The sequence below is a fragment of the Acipenser ruthenus genome, chromosome 21 (assembly GCF_902713425.1).
Source record: "Acipenser ruthenus chromosome 21, fAciRut3.2 maternal haplotype, whole genome shotgun sequence".
NCBI lineage: Eukaryota > Metazoa > Chordata > Actinopteri > Acipenseriformes > Acipenseridae > Acipenser > Acipenser ruthenus.
The window spans coordinates 7,209,119-7,231,416 of record NC_081209.1 but is presented as its reverse complement, the minus strand read 5'-3'; the positions used below and the strand labels follow the sequence as shown (position 1 = coordinate 7,231,416).

At 41.3% G+C, this 22,298-nt stretch overlaps 1 protein-coding gene across 2 annotated transcripts in view; it reads left to right on the top strand.

The window, feature by feature from the left end:
• Positions 1-22,298, top strand: part of LOC117427765 (breakpoint cluster region protein-like) — a 96,644-nt gene that overhangs the window by 47,406 nt on the left and 26,940 nt on the right. For both annotated transcript variants that reach the window (XM_058994675.1, XM_058994676.1), the window contains exons 2-8: positions 746-939; positions 6,127-6,231; positions 7,660-7,845; positions 16,255-16,362; positions 17,319-17,379; positions 17,922-17,974; positions 18,358-18,498. In XM_058994675.1, the coding sequence (XP_058850658.1) occupies positions 746-939; positions 6,127-6,231; positions 7,660-7,845; positions 16,255-16,362; positions 17,319-17,379; positions 17,922-17,974; positions 18,358-18,498 (848 nt within the window). The remainder of the gene's footprint in view (positions 1-745; positions 940-6,126; positions 6,232-7,659; positions 7,846-16,254; positions 16,363-17,318; positions 17,380-17,921; positions 17,975-18,357; positions 18,499-22,298) is intronic.

The following is a 22,298-nucleotide window of genomic DNA, read 5'->3' as shown; positions in this document are numbered from 1 at the left end:
CCTCTGACAGGAGCTATTATTTCCAAACCATTTTCTCAAATGCTTAGTAATTAAAACCAGGCTGCACATTTTTAATGAGGGCTGCTAATTAAGAAAAAAAGAAAAAAAAGAAAGTAATGAATGACCAGGAAGTGTGTGCCTCGTAATTTCAATGGAAACTTCAAGGGCCATAGAAAACTGCTGGGAAGAAATCATTGCAATTGGAGCTCGGTACTGTGCGTACCTGAAATGAAGAATAAGAATGCTGTGCCACGCATGTATCCTTTAATTTAACACTCTGTGGGTACCCTGCTGAAGGCAATGCTCGGCTGAACTGCAGCTTTTTTAAACCAATAAAGTACTGTTTGATATGCGAGTTGCAGGGCTTCCTTTACTTTATTATGCAACTTGGTAACTTGGTATTACCATTTGTTTTGCATAAGTTATTGAGAGTATCATATTGTGTGGATATATGAGGGTGTCAGTACTATATGTCTGTACATTTAAGAAGATTGCCATGGTCATTGCAGTTCCTCCACTGTAGAAATACTTATCTGTGATTTTAATGCCTTTGCAAGCCAGCCTCAAAAAACAGTTGCATGCTAGGATTAGTTACCTAGATATAATCGATGTTTCTCCAAGGAACACAATTGTGTATTAAGAGGTTTTAGCGAGTGTGTGTGCGTGTTTGTCTGTGTGTGTGTGAAGCTTGGCTTGGATTTCAGAAGATGACCTCGCTCTGACCTCTTGCTCTCTCCTCCTGCAGATGCCTCGTTCAGCGGGACTCCTCCCACTTACGGGTACGATGCAGACCGCGCGGAGGAGCAGCAGCGACGGCGGCACCACCACGACATGCTGCCTTACATCGACGACTCACCCTCTTCCTCCCCTCAGCTCAGCTCCAAGAGCCGCGGCAGCAGAGACACGCTGTCCTCGGGCTCACTGGAGTCCTCCAAATCAGTGAGTACCTCTCCTTCACTACTAGCCTCTTTAGTAAAGCCAGGACACTCTCTAGTCCAATTGTTCAGTTCGATTCTTCATTTACAATACTAACCTATTTGTCTTGTTATTGGTATTCATGTTGTTGTTTTCTGTTTCAGTCATCACATCCTGGTGTAAAACTCAAGTTAATAACACCCCAGTGGCCTCAATAGAGCTCTCGAACACGTCTTCTCTCTGAGTACAGCTGGTACACCAGAGTGTAACTATACCGCACCCCCGTGACACTCTGCCCCCTAGTGGATGTATGATATACCTCAGTAATGTTGTCTTTCTTACATCCACTGGTTACAGTACAATCAATCAGGATTATAAAAGTGATTCCAAGAATAATGCATTAGTTAAGATAACTGATATATCAGACCCATGCCAAATACAATATCATAACTCCATGTCAACTAACATTAAAGCTGGGCACACATAGCTGAAGCCAAGTTCATGGTGTATATTAGATCCTCATGAATGTAGACATACCCAATTGAAACACTATCAAGGCAAAGCTAAGCTATTTTTTTGACATGAGGAAACATGGTGAGGGTGTGCTCAGTGTCTCCCTCTTTTGGTGTCTCAGGCAATTGACAAAAAAGAGTCACCCTACCTCAATAGACCATGGAAGAATTATCTCCAACCCCCAACCCCTCTGAAGCACTACAGTTGAAGCATTTAACTGCAACACTTTGAATCCCCAAAGACCTTTATCGGCAGCACAAGGAACTGGGAAACGGATAGATGCTTGGGGATCCATCAATAGGTAATAGCCGCTCACCACCAGTAAAGCTTGTTCTAAAAGCCACAACCTTTAACCCCTCTTCTGATTGCTGATGCAATCTCTAGTGCTGACCTCTGCTTTGGTCAGTTTGCATATCTGTAATTAGAAGTGAACCCTGAACTGGAAAGGGGTAAGAATTTTACAGATGTATGTGCGTTTTAATAAGGACAGTAAAACCTCTGTTATCTGAGCTAATGTAATTGGGATCAGGGAGTGTTTGGATAATCAAATTGTTCAGAGTGAACGGATCACAACTGCGTGATTGACTTTCCCAATTCAATTGCTTTTTATCTTTTACATAACAAACAGTACCGCACTGTAATGTAAATACCAGAAGCTGAGGGCTGAAAAGCACATCAACAAGATAGGTAGCACAGGTGTTTGGATTATTATTATTATTATTATTATTATTATTATTATTATTATTATTATTATTATTATTATTATTATCTAGGGCAACTTAAAGTTGTTACAAAGAATCACATTACAAAATATCACAATACAAAATATGATACTAGAGATGAGCAGTTATGAAATACAATAAAACCGGTAGTAAATAAGAGCAAATTCAAATAATCAAGGTTTTTAATGTAATTGTTTTTAACTGGCCTGTCATCAACCTTACATCTTTGAATCCTTGATAAATCAACCTTTCATTAAAAAAAAGCTTTGGTTTGATGGTTGGACGCCTCTTTCCACCACATTAATCATAAACATATGGCAGCCTACCCAACCCAAATACCAAGGGACAAATAGTGAAGAGGTTATCAGTCACAGAAGTAGAAGAAGTGTCTTTTATGTGTGTGAAGAGATTTAATATATAAAGTAAGGGTGTAGCGATTCACCGTGTATCAATGAATCGTGACACTTTCTTTGCATGATTTATAGTATCGTAATAGAGGCATGTCTCGTTTGTATTGCGATACAAGACCAAAAGCACAGCATTGAAGAATAAGAGTGTTCAGAATTGGTATGAATACATACTCTCCCTAACCCATTTAATCTTATTATGTATGCCTCATACAAGTACCACATCAGGACCATCCCCTGTATCGTGATTGATATCGTATCATGGCCTGTATATCGAAACATCATATCGCGACCGACATATTGTGACGTTAGTTTATCGTTAGACCCATAATATATAGCCCTTTTTTGTTTAAAAATCTGGGCAGGCTATGAATGCAGATAGCTACCTTTTATATATCTGTAAATCATATTCAGACAGCAATCCCCTTGTCCTATTCTCAGAACTCAAAAGCCCGGCATATCTCCTGGGAGCTGCTTGTTATAGGACTGGGGTGGGATGTGGCGGGGGGGGTTTCTCCTCATTGCCGTACTGCTACTACTAGTCAAGAGGAAGCAATGCAAACACTCAGCACCTGCATAAGTAATATAGCATGCACTCATTCCTAAGCAGCCTGGAGCTCCCTGAAGCTGGAGGTCTTGCAGAGTGAGTGTGTGTGACAGAGAGCAGGCAGCTTCCGGTGTCCTCGGGGGCTGGTGTTTAGTGCATGTTGCCAGGCTGCAGGTGCTTTGGAACAGCCTCTCTATGCAGTGTGTTGCGTCACGGAGAGGAGCTGCGGAGTGCAGCCAGTGAACAGCAGAGACAGCCTCCATATTGTCTTATAACAAATGTTACACTAAGAATGTAACTGGGCTTTGCACTTAACAGGGATCTACTGTAAGTTATTACATCTTGTACAGGGTGTCTTTTATTATTATTATTATTATTGTTTATTTCTTAGCAGACGCCCTTATCCAGGGCGACTTACAATCGTAAGCAAATACATTTCAAGTGTTACTTTATTGTATAAGGCAGGGGTGGCCAACACTGGTCCTGGAGAGCCACGATCCTGCAGGTTTTCTGGGTATCTTTAAATCCTCAAGACCTAGGATAAAAGTTAGTGTTGACCAATTAAAAAAAATCATTGGAATCAAGGAATTGAGAACTCAGGTGGAACAGAAACCAGAAGACTCTCCAGGACCCAGGCTGGCTGCACCTGTTATAAGGGATGTCATCCCAGTCTGGGAGAGAGGGGACCGCAAAGTGAAAAAGGATTTCTGTTGTAAGAGACACCTTACACACAACATACTAACTTAAAATAATTGTACTCATGAACTACTATTAAATGTAAAAAGTTTTTTTTTTTTTTTAACTTTAGAACCATGATGTCTTAATATGAACATGTCCTTAACAACGATTGGTTGATTTATATAAGTGTATTAATTAACACATATCATGCATGAGCTCGCAAATCCCATATTATCTTAGAGCAGTGTAGTTCCCATTTGTTTGAATCGATTATGTATTCGGGTCTCTTTTGTGCAAAATCGCAAACAAACAGTGGGCTGCATAATGCTTTGAACTTCAGTCCTGTTTAACTGTGGAATTATTCAGAGCTGAGTTTGAATAGAGACTCCCAGCAGCGTCTTTCCTGTGTTTCACTAGGCCAGCAGGGTTCTGAAGAGCAGACAGCTTTGTTTTTTTAAAGAATGAGCTTCTAATTTGTTTGTTGGTTTAAATCACAGCGACCTGCTTGACTGGGATTTCTTGGTTTGTTTAATTGGTTTTGTTTTAGCGTATTTATAAGCTTGCTTATGTAAAGAGTAAAACCTGTATTCAACATCCACCTGAACTAAGGGAGCACTGGTTCTTATCAACCAGTAAAGACCAGAACACCTTTTTCAATACAAGTGAATGACAGAAGCACCTGGAATAAGCAGCCACAGGGATAGAGACAGAAGATTTGACAGACTTTCGTAATGGGCTGATAGTAGGGGTGTGTCTTTCCATGCTGTATGTACGTGCTGTACACTTCTATTTGTACACAGTTTATTTAAAACCTCACGTTACCGTATCAAGGTATATACTTTTTCTGGCCTGCAAATGAATGATCAGATTGGGTTCGTCGCACCTGCCGTGGAGGTTTCAATTCCTAAAGGAGTCGAGTGTCATCCTCGTTTTTCTTTTTATTCATAATACGTGCAGCTCGGCGATAGCGTGTTTGTTTTCAAAGCCAGAAACGGTTATATCAGGATTGCCATCCGTCCCAGCTTGTGTCTGCATCCCCTGCCCGGAAGGCCTGCGCACTCCCACAGCTCTGAGAGAGAGATTCGTTCAGATACTTGACTGCTGAGTGGTGGAAGCTGTGGTGGGGAGCGACGCTGTTCATTTCATCCCCTGGAAACTCTGCCTTTCCATTTCCAGTAAAAGGAAATTCATATTGAACATCTGATGCTCTGCCCAAGGCGCCCTAGAGTGCCTGCTGCCAGCTTCCACTCTCTTCAAAATGACACTGCGCACAGGCCAAGAGAGCGTGCTTTTCTTTCTTTTTTTTTAGCAACGTCGAACAAAATGGACACGTTTTTTCGCAAATAAAAAAGTAAAACAGAGACCTGTGCAGCTGCTGTGAAAGACCTGCACGCTCCAATGCATCTTTCACTCAAGGAGCTGTCTGCTGCGTCTGTGTACGTTGGTGTGTCTTTATTTGAAGCGAACAAACCAAAATGATCACAGTCACATTTGCAGTGATTTGGAGTCTTTTGAGACAGTACCACTGAACTCAGTTTAGACTTGTACTGTATGCTTTGATGGTTTTACGTTAGCGCTCTTTGTTTATTTGAGACAGGTGCATTCAAATTGTGAATACATGTCAAACCCTCATGTCATTATTCTAGACTGGCTATTGATTTTATTTCCTTGTTTTAAAGGTAGATACACACATTCCACAGTGAACTGTCTAAACCAGCTACCACTCTCCCCGCACTGGGAATGCAGGAGACGGTGGTGTAGTGGAGACTCCCTACATACCTTTTGCATGTCATCACAACTATCCAAATGAAACTTTATTACATAAATATATTTACTGTATAGAGAAACCTGTCTTTGCCCATCACGCTCTACGTATGTCACAATTACATTTCTGTAGGTACTTATGGTGGATGTCAGTCAAGGAGATCTACATTTTACTGATGGCTCTAATTTTGTATTTGCAGCTGTTTTCTCATATTAAAGGGAAGTTATCCTGGCTTGCCCATTAAAAATGTACATGGTTGAGTGGGATACTAGTTGATTGCTGCCAACTTCTGATTATTGTGACACAGGTGTCCATGTTACAAGCCAAAATCCCATTTGAAATGTAAAACGGACACCACTCTGTTTGATTTTCCCAACTTAATTAAAGAGTGAGCGTCCGTGTTGCATCCCAAATCCCATCTGCTGTGTGAATGGGATTTCGGGTGTTACATGGACACCAGTATGTCACAAATCATCCCGTTTAATCAGAGACTGACCTTAATACGATAAATAGACATAAACCCTGTGTTTGGAATCCCACTGTAGGCTGTGCTCATCCCAGTTTCCCTTCCTCTTGCAGAGCGAGCCTGACCTGGAGAAAGGGCTGGAGATGAGAAAGTGGGTCCTGTCGGGGATCCTGGCCAGCGAAGAGACTTACCTCAGCCATCTGGAGGCACTGCTCCTGGTGAGAAATCCTTCAGGTCCTCCCAGTCTCTCTTCAAAAGACCAGTATAACCGGGCGGCTTATTAAGAAATACAATAGGCAATAAAAGTGACACTAGGATTGGTTTTAATCAGTGTACTGTTACAGTAGTTATGACACATTTTGATCTGCACCATGAAACCAGTCTGTAAAACTCAATCTCATCTGGTTCCTATACCAAACTGGGGCTGCAGCCAGTTCCATCTGAAGTCTACAATCCACATTCCAATCTGCAACCGGACACTACACACAAGTCAAAGGTCACATTATTGTATAATTGCTATCAAATGAATTCCCCATTATCCAATATTTTCTTTTCAGTATAATATATCCACAGGCTTCATGCCTACATATTTTTTTTCTTGAAGTCGGATGCTGATCAAGTAGTTCTACCATCAGCTTGAGTTGAGAATTCTGCTTGCCATAGAGCTACTGCTTGGTTTGCAAGAGTGTCCCTGATAGAGCGGCTAAACCGCAGTGTATTCACACACACCAGTGCTAATCTAACTGTCAGATTGGGATAATCAAGAGCCTCTTGTGGGTCCTGGTTCATGTGGCAGAAACCAAATTAGAGTGGGAGGGGAGAAGGAAGCCAGGAAAACCTCTTAAAGAGTGCCATTCTGGACAGATGGAGAGAAGAAAGGGGCGATCCTCCAAATGTAGTGTGTGAGGCATGTGGAAGAGGGCGGATAGAGTCGGTAATGTTTACCCACTTGAAGACAGCAGGACAGGAGGCTACTACAGAAGATGTGAAGTAGAGGGAGGAGAAAACCCTTCAAACAGTTGTAGCAACCAGTGATGTTTTAATAAAGGAGGAGGCTGCGTGGTAAAACCCATGGTGCTTTGAGGATAGGGTGGGTTGGTGAGCTAGTGGTTGTTGGCATGTAACTCAACCTCCTTGTTCCAGAGATTTGGGTTGAAGCAAGACCTTCCCGGAATGACATCTTTAGTGAACCAAGTACAGTAGCTCCCAATTCCTCACCCCCAAACCTGCATTCTGTATTGGGGAGTGTAAAATGTATGCTATTAATTAGCCTATTTTGTAAATTTAGATGAATGTGAGAGCCCATAAGTCTATCAACACAGGTCCTGGATAGATAACTCCACTTCAAACTGCAGAACGCTTTAGTAGTTTAGGTAACTGCACATATATGTATCTCAGCCCATTGTTATTTATTTTACAGTACAAGACACAAACTAGTTGTTATCCAAACCTTTTTTTTGTGCTTTTGAGTAAAAGTATCTGGTTCTACCTTTATAAAAGTGTATTACTATTTTGACTCCCATTTGATTGATCGATATCTACCAATTTTGCACCCCAAGAAGGTATTAATTATTCCCGTAATGATAATTTTGAAAAAAAAAAAAAAAATGTGAATAGTGCTTCATGTACTGGTGTGTTTCTTTCAGCCTATGAAGCCCCTGAAAGCAGCCGCCACCACCTCCCAGCCGGTGCTGACTGTCCAGCAGGTTGAGACCATCTTCTTCAAAGTTCCGGAGCTCTACGAGATCCACAAGGAGTTTTACGACGGCCTTCTACCCAGGGTGCAGCAGTGGAGCCACCACCAGCGGGTCGGCGACCTCTTCCAGAAACTGGTGAGATACGTGGGGGTGGGCCCGGGAGGTGACGGGGGGCAGGGAATGGGGGCGCGAGTGCCAAACCTGTGCTCACATACAGTATGCTACACTTACAGTACAGACACATCAATTCCCTTATAAAAGTTTACCACAGTATTTTTGCCTGGTATTTGAGCAGTTTTCCAATGCTTTTCCCATGGTTATACTATGCATTTATTGTAGTTTACCGTGTTTATTAAGATGCTTTACCACACCTTGCTATTCTTTACAATGCTTACCCATGCTTTATCATGCTTTCAATATGCTTTATTACACTTTGCTACACGTTTACTATGGGACACGTTTCTAAGGGTTTTGACACCAGCTTACTTTCCTCTTTACATTGAATCCTATAAACCACAGTTCATCTGAGACTAGGTCTGGTGACTGTCTGCTCATGAGCAGCACAGATTGAGCCCCACCCAGCACACACACACACACACACACACACACACACACACACACACACACACACGCATGTGGCACAGAAACACACCAGATGGTAGATGGCAGTAATTGATTGGTAGAAAACATTTTCTAACCACCTGCTGTTACTAATAAAGTCTAATTATGTATCTGCATACAAGGCCCGTGCCAGCCATCCTCTGAAGCTTGTACAGGCCAAGAGCAGGCTGTGCCTGTCGCTCCATTCAGTTTTCTGTTTGGCAAGCTTGTGTTCCTGAAGGCTTTGCCGCTATTTGAGATGTGGATGGAGGAACAGAACAATTGTACCGGTAAAAACAAGCTAGACTAACTATGTTGTAGGAAGGGCCAGTTCAATTGCTTTTCTGAGTATTATTATTATTATTATTATTTGTTTATTTAGCAGATGCCTTTATCCAAGGCGACTTACAGAGCCTAGGGTGTGTGAACTATGCATCAGCTGCAGAGTCACTTACAATTACGTCTCACCCGAAAGACGGAGCACAAGGAGGTTAAGTGACTTGCTCAAGGTCACACAATGAGTTAGTGGCTGAGCCGGGATTTGAACCGAGGGCCTTCTGGTTACAAGCCCTTTTCTTTAACCACTGGACCACACAGCCTCTATAGTAGTTTGGAGCTTATTCTGTATGGGTAAAAAATAACTTAAAAAGCAACATCTGTTCCATATGGTATTTCTTACTGATGTATTTGTTACATCAACTAGGAACGTCAAGTCCTGTCTTTAGGATGAAACGTATGTTAGAGCTCTGTTGAGGCTGCAGTCACTGGAACGAAAAAATGACAGTGAGAAGAATACATTCGTTAAGATACATTGCATAGCAACACTGAGCGGCTGTAGCTGTTTGGCTGATCTTCTCCTGTTAGTAAATGATTCAAGTGAACTCAAATATACCCCTATGTGTTTTAAATGAAGAGCTTGTTGAATTTGATATTCTTCACACACCAGTTCAGGGGTGTACTGTGTCGGAGAATTTGATTGAGTAGGAAATACAAAAGCAGCTCTGAATGGTTTGACTGAATCCTTCCATACAGTATGCTGATTTGAAGACCATTTGTGTTTCTTCAGATCCTATCTTTGTTCCCAGAATAAGAACGGGGAGGAGTATTGTTCCTGGCAATAATTATTGGTGTTAAAAAAGGTGGTGACTAACTTAATACTGTAGTCAATTAAAACAAGCCCAGTCTTTATCATATAACAACATGGGCAGAATCTCTTGTGAAGCACGCACAGTATTTTCTGTGTGTCTTCTATTTAGGGGAATGTGTTTACTGGAAAAGCATTTGTTTTCTTATCAGGCTTTGTGAGGCTCTACCAGTTTCCCACTAGATCTCCAAACATAAACGCTAACTTTATTCCCGAAAATAAAGTGACATTAAAGTATGCAGCAGTCTGTCGCTATCAAGGGTTTCTTCCAGTAACTTCCTTTGGCGAGCGCTGGGAAGGCATTCCAGGGTAAATAAAAGGGCTCTTTGATGACTCACGTTTGTTACAGAAGACACCGAAAAAGTCACTGGCAAGTTCCAGGCAGCCCAATAGACTTATTGTGCCAAACCGTGCTGCTTTGCAAGAGCAGAGCTTTTTAGATTAAAGTGAAGATCTATGATAGGCAACTAATGGGAAAAGTATGTTCATTTTTGTTAGCTGCCGTAAAGGTGCTTTCCTTGCAAAATGTGAGTATGTATTGGAATGTATTACAAGCTGGTAGTGAAGCAGATGTTTGTGTGTCAGTTTAGTTTTCTTACTACTCTCTGAAGTTTGTTAGATAAATGAATGATCATCTAGAAGGTGTGAAAGCATACATACATACATACATACATACATACAGTAAATACATTCATACATACAGCATAGGGATTCATACCAGTTCATTGGGTTAAGAGGGTCACATGAGTTCTGGTCTCTGATTGGGTGAACTTGTCAAGGCTGTACTGTATCATTAGGAGCTGCTTGGATATAAAGTAGGCACATCTTGAGGCAATTCAGTGGAAAGGAACACAGTCATTATTTCCCACACGGTGTACAGCATGTTACAGTATAAACTTTCTAAGATGCTTCTCCAAGGACTCACTTTGGCAACTAGGAGTTTTCTTCCTTCGTTTATTGAATACAAAAAATAGTGTATCCCGCGAGAGATACTCCGTGGGCAATACAACGTGTCCGCATACCTGTTAATTTGATTGCATGTTCCTTAATCTTGTTAAGTAACTGGAAGAAAACAAGATTAGACAGATGAGATCAGACAGAGAGATGTTGCCGTGTTGGCTACACAAACACAGAGGACCTGCTGAGGCATTAGATTGCACTGGTGCAGGAGAGCACAGAGAGTTGCATGGGAGCGAGTCAGTGAAGGGGTTAAGTGCAGAGTAAACAGGATGGTTTGTTCAGGGACAGCTTGCACAGAGCTGGGGGATGTGGAGCACTGCCTGGAATTTACACAGGGATTTCCACAGCTACACTTGATGAGCTCACAGCTAAGCTCTGCTACAGCTTTTCCTGTGATCGGCCCTAATCTCCTGTAATTAACAAAGATTTGTCCCAAAGTTCCTAGCATCGATCACAGCAGCCCTTGCGGTAACTTAGTAAGAGGTTTAGTTTAGTTCTTGTTCCTTATTTATTTATTACAAATAATTGTGTATAAGTGAGAAGTGAGAACCAGCCATCCTTTAAGGACCATCTCAAAAGAACAAAGGCCTTGTTTTGAAGCAAGCACAGAAGGCACTGAGAGGAAGAAAACAGTAAGTGTCCAATCATCTAAACCAAGTTGCAGGAAAAATACAAAGCGATATTGTTGCTTTTTGCTTGTTGGTTAATTTTTTTTTTTGTATTCCTCTTTAAATATTTGCCCTTGCTCCAAAACAGGGACCCAACTGTCTACACAACTGATTCGATGAAAGGCATTCATGTGAACCTGTTGAAGGAGACGGTCTGCTATCTAGGAGACCCCTTTCATGCAGAACTATGGTCTCCAGTTTATTCCGCAGATTGATGGGTTGTGTGTCTGGCTGTGTAAGTCAGTGTAGTAGAATGGTCAGTGTCCAGGCTCTGAGAGATTCAGGGCTGGAGTTCCTGATACTCAGCCAGTGACTCACTGTGTGCACTTAGGGCTCGAAAGCTGAGAAACAAGACCCCTCCTTCACGCAATGCAAATGAAAGGATGTTGCATCACAGTTGTGTTACTCAGGGGGGAAATCATTTCTAAATAGAGAGATGAAGGACAAAAAATGAAATAAAGCATTTCACAACCCCAAGAGGCAGTCCCATTTGTTTAGCATTCCCACAGACAGCATGTGAGATTCACACTTATACAGCAGCTCCACGAGCAGAGTGGCTGTCTGTTTCTGGGGCTGATGAATTAAGTAGAGTATGTCCGTTTTAGACTGAAACACTGTTATAATAGCAAATATGGGTTCATGAATAATTATTTCAGCTTTTTATAGGATTGAACTCTACATTTAATGAAGTTACAAGCAATGTGATGCCCACTGAGTCACCCACTCGCTTCCATTCGCAATCTCCTGCTGGAAGAACCACAAAAGGTTGTGTTTGGCTTCCAGGCTACAAAGAAGGGACTTGAAATCCAAGTGAAAAGCAGAGAAGCAGTGATGCAGGCAGCAGTAGGGCTGCAGAGGCCCTGGTACAGTGCGTCACCCCAGTGTAAGGCAGTACTGACCACTAATTGAGGGACCTGAGTTCATACACTCTCAACTCCTGCATGTCCTCATATTTGATCCAGCTTCATCCAGCTAATTGGCATAATAATCGGGCTTGTGTCAATTTCTCTTTTTAAAGTAATCAAAGCTAACAAATGAATTCCAGAAATCCTAATTGTTTTGCACTTCCATTTGCTATATACATAGGTCTCAGATGCGCAGTTTAGAAAGAAGAACATGATAACATGTAACATGATACTAGCCTAGATTAAGGATATCTGTTCACAAACCATGCTTTCAGATAGTGTTCCACTTCCAGGGTTATCTCCCCACCCTTTGACAACTTGTTAACCATCATTAGCCTTCACCTAGAAAAAACTGCTGAGATGAACCAAGAAAGTGTAACAGATTTCCTGGAAGGGAAGACAAGCACATTGAGAACTTTCTTTAGTGTAGTACCGTGTTTTAAAATGTAATCTCTAACCCTGAAGGATTAGGCTGCCCCAGTCTGCTCACTGTGATTTGCATTAGCCTGTGCTCCAGATGGGCAGGGAAGCCACAACCTCCCAATCTGATGGTGCCTCCAAGACATTTGACTGGTACAGTGCGTTAGAGTTGCCATGCAGAGCTGACAATATGGCACGCTGTCCGTGATAATAACTCATTTATAGATGTATCTGCTTTCTGAATTTTTACAGTGGAAGCTGCTCTACATACAGTAGTATGTCACACAATTTTGAGTCCTATCTTGAGAACCTCTTGATTTAGACTTGGTATGGGCGTTCCTTATCACGTGTTTGGTTGTGTCATAATCTAATCCATCTTCTATACTGACACCTAAAATATGGTATGTTACGTAGTTTCTGAATAAAGGACGTACGTCTATAAGATGGTGTAACAAGGGGTCCAGGCACACACATGGGTCGTCAGCAAGATTGAGGCAGATAGAGAGCACTGGTGTTGAAACGCTGCACAGTCATGCAGGTTTAATAAACACAAGTGCTGACACTAGGGTACCAGCAATGGTAGCCCTAGAGTCACATTTAATAAATAAAACAAAACAAAGCTAAAAATAAAAGTTTGCCACACAAGGCGAGCGCTAGTCCCACTACAAGGAGCGTCCCACTCCAGGAACCTACTACTCTACACAAACCCTCTCTATACGCGACTCCTGCCTCTTCATACGGCCTCGGCTGGACAGTGCCTTCACGAGCACCGTCTTGCAGTGGAAGGGTTCCGTAGTAGTTAATCCTGCGGAGCGGACACTCTCCTGGGTCGTGCTTGTGTGCAGGGGTAAATGCTCCCGGGGTTAGTGCTGGCTCCATAGCTTCAGCTCCTGGGTTGATAAGAGTCTGCAACACAACATAAAACAAAACACAGCAATCTTTCGCTCAGCGCCCGTCTGTATGGCTATAGCCGTGCAGTAGCCCCATGCTGTGGCGTAGATGCTTTTTGAGCTCCGCCCAGCTTCTCCCCAGCCAATCCGAACCTCCCAATCAGCTCAGCACCAGGCATGCCCACCTGCTCAAAATTTGCTTAGCAACACGTCTCCTGTTGCGTGCCCTGGCTGCTGCCCTAAAGGCACACATGCACTCCCAACAAACAGCGACATGGTCTCCCTGTCACAGATGGGAATTCTGCCTACAAGGGATGGCCAAAAATAAAATATTTACGATAGAAGTTGTTTCAACTCTAATGGAACTACTATAGGGTATGTTTGCAGAAATTAAGTTTTGTTTATTTTCCCCATGTGAACTGAATCCTGTGCAGGCCCATTTCTGCAATTCTGCAAATTTTAAGGTCATTTTTTCTATGCGCGCCATCTTTAATCAACTTAAAACAAGTGGACTTATAAATGATTCAGTACACGTGGAAAAAATAAGAATAGACAAATTCATTTCTGCAAATGTGATTTCCGATATGTCCATCTTGGGAAGATCCCAAATTCATTGTGTCGGCAGAAATTTGATTTTACCATGCCAGTTTCCTGGAGACGGTTTGTTTCTGATTATTTCCAGCCGTGGTTAGTGTTACGGAAGTTATTTTAGCTGCGGGCTCCATCTGTAGGTGTGGGATATTTGAGATTATCCCACACGCTGGGAATGTCACAGAAAGTAAAATAGAAACGGATAGATTTTATACTGCCAGTGTAGTGAAAGCCAGCTGGGATGGAGAGAAAACTCCAGACAGACTGCTGGGCCTGTTCAACGGATTGAAAGGCTGTCTTTAATACAGGGTTGTTAAATCAAGAAAGAGATGTTGAGAAAACCAACATCTCTAACATTGTGTGTGAGTCTCTAGAGTGGATTGTTGTCTTTAAAAGGAAGTCAAATAACAGAATTGGGAAGATCTTAATATTTAAACAGATCCACCACTGTTTAGATCAATTGAATATGTCTTGTTGTGGCTGCAAGGTATACTGTAGAAAGCACAGTGTTGCTGGGTTTCCTTATACCTTTATACCTATCAAGAGAGGGTGATTGAAGTGAACTGGACAAGGAACTATTCAATCGGTCTTGTCTATATGACAATACAGCAATATGAATTGTTAGTCACTCCCTGCATACAGAGTATTTGATCAATCACAGATGAAGTAGACAAGAGTGACTATTTATTTATTCCTGAATGCATTTATATCGATAAAGTAGCATTATTGTTATTTTTAGTTTAAAAGAAAGGGATCACAAAACTTAAAACTTGCACTTTATAAATCCTGGCTTGAAATATTAAGGAAGGTTTTCTATTCAGCAGTAGCAGTTTTTGAAGAGGCTTTCAGTTTTTAAAGCCCTTTGTCAAGAGAATGTTTATAAACAACAGTCTTTAAATACAGCACAAGGACCCTTGACTCCTCTGTCTCATATAAAGCTATGTGTGAAGGAGATGTGCTGTGAAAGCATTGGCGTGCCTTTCAGACCAATGACAAATGAGCTGCTCTCTGGGCCGTCTCCTCTCCCTGACCATTAATTTATTGGCTGACCTTCGACCTTGGGGCTTCAGTGGCTAGTCCCCATGCGGTGAAGAGCATTGGAATGTGGGTTACAACAGGGGATAGTGGAGTTTACATAGGGTGAGGCTGAAGTCTAAAGGCTTAAGAAGATTACCAGCCTATTGAAGGTTAATTTATTCTTGATGTTGCATGATATAACACCCTATCTACTTGATGGTGCTGCCAATTGCTCACAGTTGTTTCAATATTTGTATTGAATTTGATTTACTGGGGGCATTGCTTATAAGCACACATTTTGTACTGGTTAGGTTGAACTGTAAAGTCATATTTAATAAGATGTACAATATACAGTATAATGCAATCAAGTTGATATATGTCCTAATACATCTATTTTGTCTTACACTGAATACCTTTTTTCCCCCAGCACATTTGATCAAAATGAATACGTTTTAGACAATAGGAAAGTTATAAATTATACCTTTTGTAATAATTTCTCCAGGAATTAAATTGACCATCCTGTCTTTTCTATTTGTATTCCTAAATGTTGCCATCTAATCTCACACTGGGATTTGGAGCACAAGGGTCAGCTTTGGTTGCCATGAGAGCTGTAGCAGGCCCAGAAACACTGCAAGAATTTTGTAGGCTCCGGGCTGTAAATATTGTCCCTCCTCTGACCCTGTACCTCAACATCTTGTTCTGCTGTCTTGTAATTATAATAGCTGCCTGTCTGTTCTGCTGTATTGTGCATTTCTTGTTCTTATATAAAAACACAACAGGGGTCAAAGCAACAATCACCACATGGACAATTCAATTCATTTTATTTTGTCTTAGGCTGTCAATAAAAAGGGCCCTTAGTTTTATTTGAACCGAGTAGGGGATGACATCATTTAGTGTAATGAAATACAAAGATTCCTGTAAGAACCTAATTATGAAAGCAGCTGTAGCTTAGCTTTTTCCTGGTCTGTTGTGTTGCTAAAAATATTCCTCAATAAATCAGAAGAAGATGGCTTGTGTGATTTAGAGTCGAGGGCCTTTTAAAATGGGTACAAACTGTAGATTCAAAGCTAAGTTTAGCAAATTCAAGATCTTCATGAGCATTTAAATTTTAAATGACAACTAAATTCCAACGTTCACCTTAAAATATTGCTCACCAGGATTGTATACTGAGGTATATGTCAAGCAGCGGTGTTTTGTGTCCTTGTGAAAAAGCAGAGCGTTGAAGTTATAGATGACGGGGGAAGGGGACTCTCAGTTATTGTTATTTTGTTGCTAGCATCTTGTTGTTCACAGTGAAGTGGCACTTCTGTTTTGTAATTGTTTTGATGTTTATTTTCTTTACCCACCAGGCAAGCCAGCTCGGAGTGTACCGGGCCTTTGTGGACAACTACGAGGTTGCCGTGGAAACCGCAGACAAGTGCTGCCAGGCCAACACACAATTTTCAGAAATCTCAGAGGTATGATGTCATCAGCCGCGGGATTAGGGACAGGAACTGATCCTGCTCACAGTGTTTAGCCCAGCTAGGAAATTAACCCTTTCCTCCCCTGCGATTCTCATTTACCAACCCCAGTGTTAACCTTCCTATAGGGTGTGTGTCTCTGTTATTTATTTCCAAATAGAATTGTCCAGATGACTTGTTCTTGCTATATTCAGATGAAGCATGGAAAGCCATCATTACCAAATGATCTTCAATGCAGTGGCATAACAATACAACAGTGGTTGCATTTTATAATTTGGCCACTAATAAACCAAAACACACTGGTAATGCATTATAGTACCATATAACACTGCTGTTGTGTTTTCCTTTGACAAGAAACAGTGTCAGTAACAGCCTTGATAACATACAGTTCTGTCTTGAGTAATGGGAGCCCTTTAACCTGACACCTGTCACAAACCATAATCCCATTCTTTCACGATGGTCCCAGAATACTCCAAATCAGATGTTTTTAACGAAGCACTTGGCTTGAGAAAAGAGATCAGTACAGCTTTTGGAAACAAACTTTAACATCTTTAAAAGGTTAATTATCAGCAGTTTTAAATAAATGAAAACCAACTGAGATTGAGTTTGAAGTGTTCATTTGTTTAGCATTTGAGTTGTGAGCCTACTGGCGACTTATGGTATGATGTACAGAACAAATCTCTAGTACTGCTCTAGGCACTAAGGAGAAACAGCATTTAGACAGATTATTGAAACAAACTATAGAGTTCATAATTACATAGAGTTATGCAAATGTAAGGAGGATCTGCAAAATGTATCAGAAGGTCAAGCTGTTTTGGTTTCACACATTTGATTTTTTAACAGAATCATATTTTAGGTCCTCAGTGATCTGAGATTCCCCTCGTATTTAAAGGTCATTCATTCTTCTGAGTTTATGGTGCCTAACGAGGCCTCGTGTGTCTTCATTTCTCCAGAATCTGAAGGTCAGGACTACCAAGGACTCCAAAGACCAGACAACAAAGAACTCATTGGAAAGTAAGTGTGATTTTTATTGTTCTGCTCGAAATAAAAAAACAAAAAAAAAAACAATATGATTTCCAGAACAAAAGGTCGCTGATTCCCTATTCTCACTGCATATGTAATGCACGATCATCCCACATGTGAGAGAAGTGAATGGTAATGGTTTGAACTTGTGTTGATGGTGCATTATTTAAGTAGTGTGGACAGGGTATATGTGTTAAACTGGTCTGCCTGCTTGTTACTTTTGACTCCATTTAGAATACTCTCTAACAGCTGGCTTTAGACCCAGATTAGCACTAGTCTTGGACTACTTTACCTAAATTAACGTTAGTCCAAGACTAGTGCTAATCTGGGTCTGTGGAACCAGCCGGAATGACTTTTAAAACTATATAGCAACTTAGTTCTAGCCTGAAACTATCACCATCATTCTTGATGTTGCCATCAATGTTGGAATGACTTTATAATCACCCTGTATACCACAGTATATCGATGTATTGACATGCATGATCTTGACTAAGAAGTATCACATAATTAAGTTCTTTGTTTTTTTCTTTTAGCTCTCCTGTACAAACCTGTCGACCGAGTCACCCGAAGCACTCTCGTATTGCATGTAAGTGAACCAGCTGGACTGGAGTAAGCAGTAAGACCGAACAGGAATTATCTGTCAATGGACACACAACAGAACAAACCTATTTTTAAAGATAGAAAACATACAGTCAGAGATAAAATCAACATACATTTGTAATAATGTCCTCCTCATTTGGAGTCATCATAATTACAAACTGGCTTGAGAAATAAATGCCAGAGTTGTGTATTATTGCTTACTTGTGAACGTGTACAGTCTGTATGAGTCTCTGTAGTGTGAGCTTGTACAGTCTGCGTAGTGTGAGCTTGTACAGTCTGTGTAGTGTGAGCTTGTATAGTTGTTGAGCCCATGCCTGTTGGAAGGACCCCTCTCTCTTTGTGCTCAGCGGTATTCTTGTTCCTGGGCAGGATCTGTTAAAGCACACTCCAGCCAGCCACCCGGATTACCCCCTGCTGCAAGACGCCCTGCGCATCTCCCAGAACTTCCTGTCCAGCATCAACGAGGAGATCACACCGCGCAGGCAGTCCATGACCGTCAAGAAGGGGGAGGTGAGTCAGGAGCGGCCGCGCTTCAATCAGTACTGAACACATTGCTGACTGTTACGGCAGTGACTATGGCTAGGAATATAGAGAGAGAATTTGACCATTTCTCCTAGCTACAGTGACAAATAATTAGTTTTAATCAGACTTGTCTTTACCTCAAAATGAATGTGGGATTTATTAACTCTGAGAATGTAAAGCTATATTAATAATATAATAGTGCATTAAGCAGCTGTTTAAATTGGCAGCCTTTTTGGTCAACTGGAAAGCCTTGTTTTTAATAGAATACGGGTGCTTGATCAAGAGGGGTTATAGTGGCAATGCATTTCATGAGCGCTGGTAATTCACCTTTAAATGTGACTGGCTATATTTCCTGCTGTGTATTAAACAAGAAAACCCTGCCAGCCAGCAGTGCACTCTTAGTAATAGGGCACCACTGGCTTGTACTGACCATCTGAAATACAACTATGAGAAAAAGATGTGCATGAGGAATATGTGGCACTGCAACAATATTGAAATACAGTTTGATTAGGAAGCAGACAAGCCGTACTCTTGAAGTGATTGCTTACGCGGCCAGCATCGCATTTAATTAAATAGTTGCTTTGAATAACCAAAGTTAATTACAGCACCGCACTCCACGCTGTGTTATCAGGGTGGCAGTATTTAAATTCGCCACCGTTTTGATTTTTAAAATAGTCCCCAACAATTATGCTATTATTATTTAGTGACCCTGCAATGAGATCTTTTAATCTGTGTTGCGTTTCATCCATCACAGGAATTGACCCATTTGGAGTTTGCTTCAAATGCAATGTTCTTGCTTACTTGTCCTTGTTAAGGTGCTTTCACCTGAGTCCAGGAGCTGCTCTTCTGTTTTAGAGGTCACAGAAACAACATGTTTCTGGCATTGCATACATCTCTGAACTGAAGAGCAGGTCCTCCACTCATAATCAACACACATTACAATCTTTATTGCAATAAGAATGATCGCAAACACCATAAAAAGGTCAGGAAACATTAAAAAATGAAGAATTATAATGACTCTTTAAATGGCAGTAAAACATTTTACATTTTTTTATGCACATGGTTTACCAGAAGCCCAAGAACTACAGTGTCCCACGAGAGTCTTGTAACGAAGCTGGCATACAGATTTTTAAGTGAGACTGTATCCGTAGCAACGACTACCCCTCCCGAGTGAGGGGTGGCAGGTGGACTGAACCTCCTAATTGATAGCCCTTTATGCATAATGCATTGTTTGTTCTAATAAATAGCCCCGCTCTCACTAATTACCTTTATTCATTATTCATCTCTCTGTTTCGGGGGCAGGCTCCATCTCGCTAAGTGATATCCCATATTGCCATGTCCTAGAGATCTTCATGTTTATTAAGGGGCTGCGCTGCCCCTTATAAAACTGAGGCAGCGTTTTATTTAATTACATTTTTTAATGAATCATCAAATATTAAACAATGAAAGATAAAAGGAGCTTGTGAAAAATCTTGGTCTGATAAAATGGGGGAGGCGACCGAAATGGTTTGAAGTGAAAATGTCTTTTTTGATCTGTAGTTCAGTAACAGTTATTATTGTAAAAGAAAATGCATGTGATTTATGCTTTAAAACAGTTAATAAGCATCCCTGCTTCTTGAATGGTTCGCATCTCTAAAACCGTTTGAGATGTCAACTTAATATTGTCTGTGTTACGGAAATTCCTCAGGCAAAATGCAGTGCTACCCTTCACTTTAACCTGTGACCTGATATGGCTGCCATATGCTGGTCATGTTACCAGATGCTTTGAGGTCAGGACACTGTTTTCTTTTCATTGCTTTAGGCAGCTGCCAAAATATTCCAACCAGATATACAGTAGGTTAATATGAAGACTCCCTTTGTTTAAGCGTGTTTATCTTAATTTTAAAAGGGTTAAACGGTAAAAGAAAAATCTGCAACAGCACAGTATGAATCTTGATGCGTCACCACTATTATTGAATGCTGTGTGTGAAAATCTATGGACACATTTCAAAATAAATACAAAAGTAAAATATAAAGATGGCAACAAATACTTAACCAATGTGTATGAAGGTTTAAGCAGTGAAAATGTAAACGTTTAATCTATTACCTGCTTTACATTTATCCATATGTCCTTGTCTCTGGGCTCTAGTTTTTTTAGTTTGAAGTTTTTCATCTTCAGCTTTTGTTCTTTGGAAAAAAAAGACAGCAGAGCCGCAAATGAAAGAGAATCATCCTGGATCATTATCAGTCCCTGGCGGCTGGGGGTCAGAGTGGCAAGAGTCGGACCAAGTAACCAGCAGAGCCTCCCGGGGAGAGAGCTGGCTGTGAAGGGAATGCTGAACGGAGCCTCTTATCCTTCTGATCAGAGGAAGCTCGTAGAGCAAGAAATGCCAATCCCGGCTGACTCAGGGTTGAGGACTCAACACACTCATCTAATGCCTTCTTACCATTTGCCCCTTGGCCCTGGGATCAGCTGATAGCTCTTCCGTTGGCTTTGGTCTTGCACCCAAACCAGATAACGTAACGAATGGAGTCTGGAGTAGGTGTGACAGATGATAATTGGATAGCCAACTGGGGATTTCAATTAGCAATTTAAAAAAACAACTGGTGCTGTTAAACTGGTGAGTGCTGCTCCTCTTTTTTGTGAGGTCCTGTTGACACACTCCTCACTTTACTTCCGTGATTTCAGAATCCCTAAACAAATCCCTACTCAGAGTAATAATAAAACCCTGATCCCCACAGGTTCGTTGTCCGGGTAATGTAGACGATCCTGTTTTATAAAAAAAAAAAAAAGAAAAAAAAAAGTTAAGTATGTTACTTTGTATTCTCCAAGGAGACGGTAGTGTAGAGGAGTTCTAAGTGTCTTGCTGACTCACGTTGTGGGGGAATGCCGGCTCTCCTCTCCTTGTCCACTAATCAGCTCCAGAACCGTCAAGGGAAATCGTTTTTTCCACCACCGTTATGAACCTGTTGCCCACTGATTCATCACTGGGAGGTTTCACTGCTGCTCAGCAACATTCTTACAGGAAAGCTCACTGGGGATATCATCAATCTCTGCTGCTCACCACACGATAGTCCACTTACTCAATTTAATCAAGCAGGAATGCGCTGCAGAGTTTGGTAGCGGTGCGTGAGCCCCAATCCACTTCACACGTCCATTAACACATGCCAAAATAAACACTGATAACCACTGTGTAGGATCTTGAGGAAGCAGGCTGAACTGCAGAGTATTATGAAAACCATTTTACTTTTAATGAAGAAGGTGCCAGATTCTACCAGCGAATGAGTGTTATTGTCCATTCAGCAGCGTCAGTTAAGTTGTCACTTTTCTTAGCTAGTGGTTTGAATACAGTCTGAGTGCTTCTGGGTTCTCTTGCTCCCATATTACGTTATTGTAAGTACTGAACAGCCTTCCTCATTCCATTCAGATCATGTGACAATTAGACTTTTCAACTGTCAGCTCCACGTACTCCACAGTTATACAGACTAGGAGAGTAGGTGGGGCTGAGTTCAAATGATAGCAAACACCATAACACAGTAATGTGCAATTAAAATATCATTTGAAGCTACAAGTCTCTGATTTGATTTCTGCATTGGTGGAGGGTGATTAGTTATATTACTGAGGACTCAAGTTTTGTAACTAGATTATTCTATTTTCTCAGACAGTCCATTATGCCAGCAGCAAGACTTCGTGGGCAGTAATGATGTTTACTCAAGATAGAATAGATTCGGGGGTGCTGGAGGAGTAGGCAGGCTGGTTCAAAGCAGCTGCAAAAACAAATGAACTATTCTTCTCACACAGTCCCTTG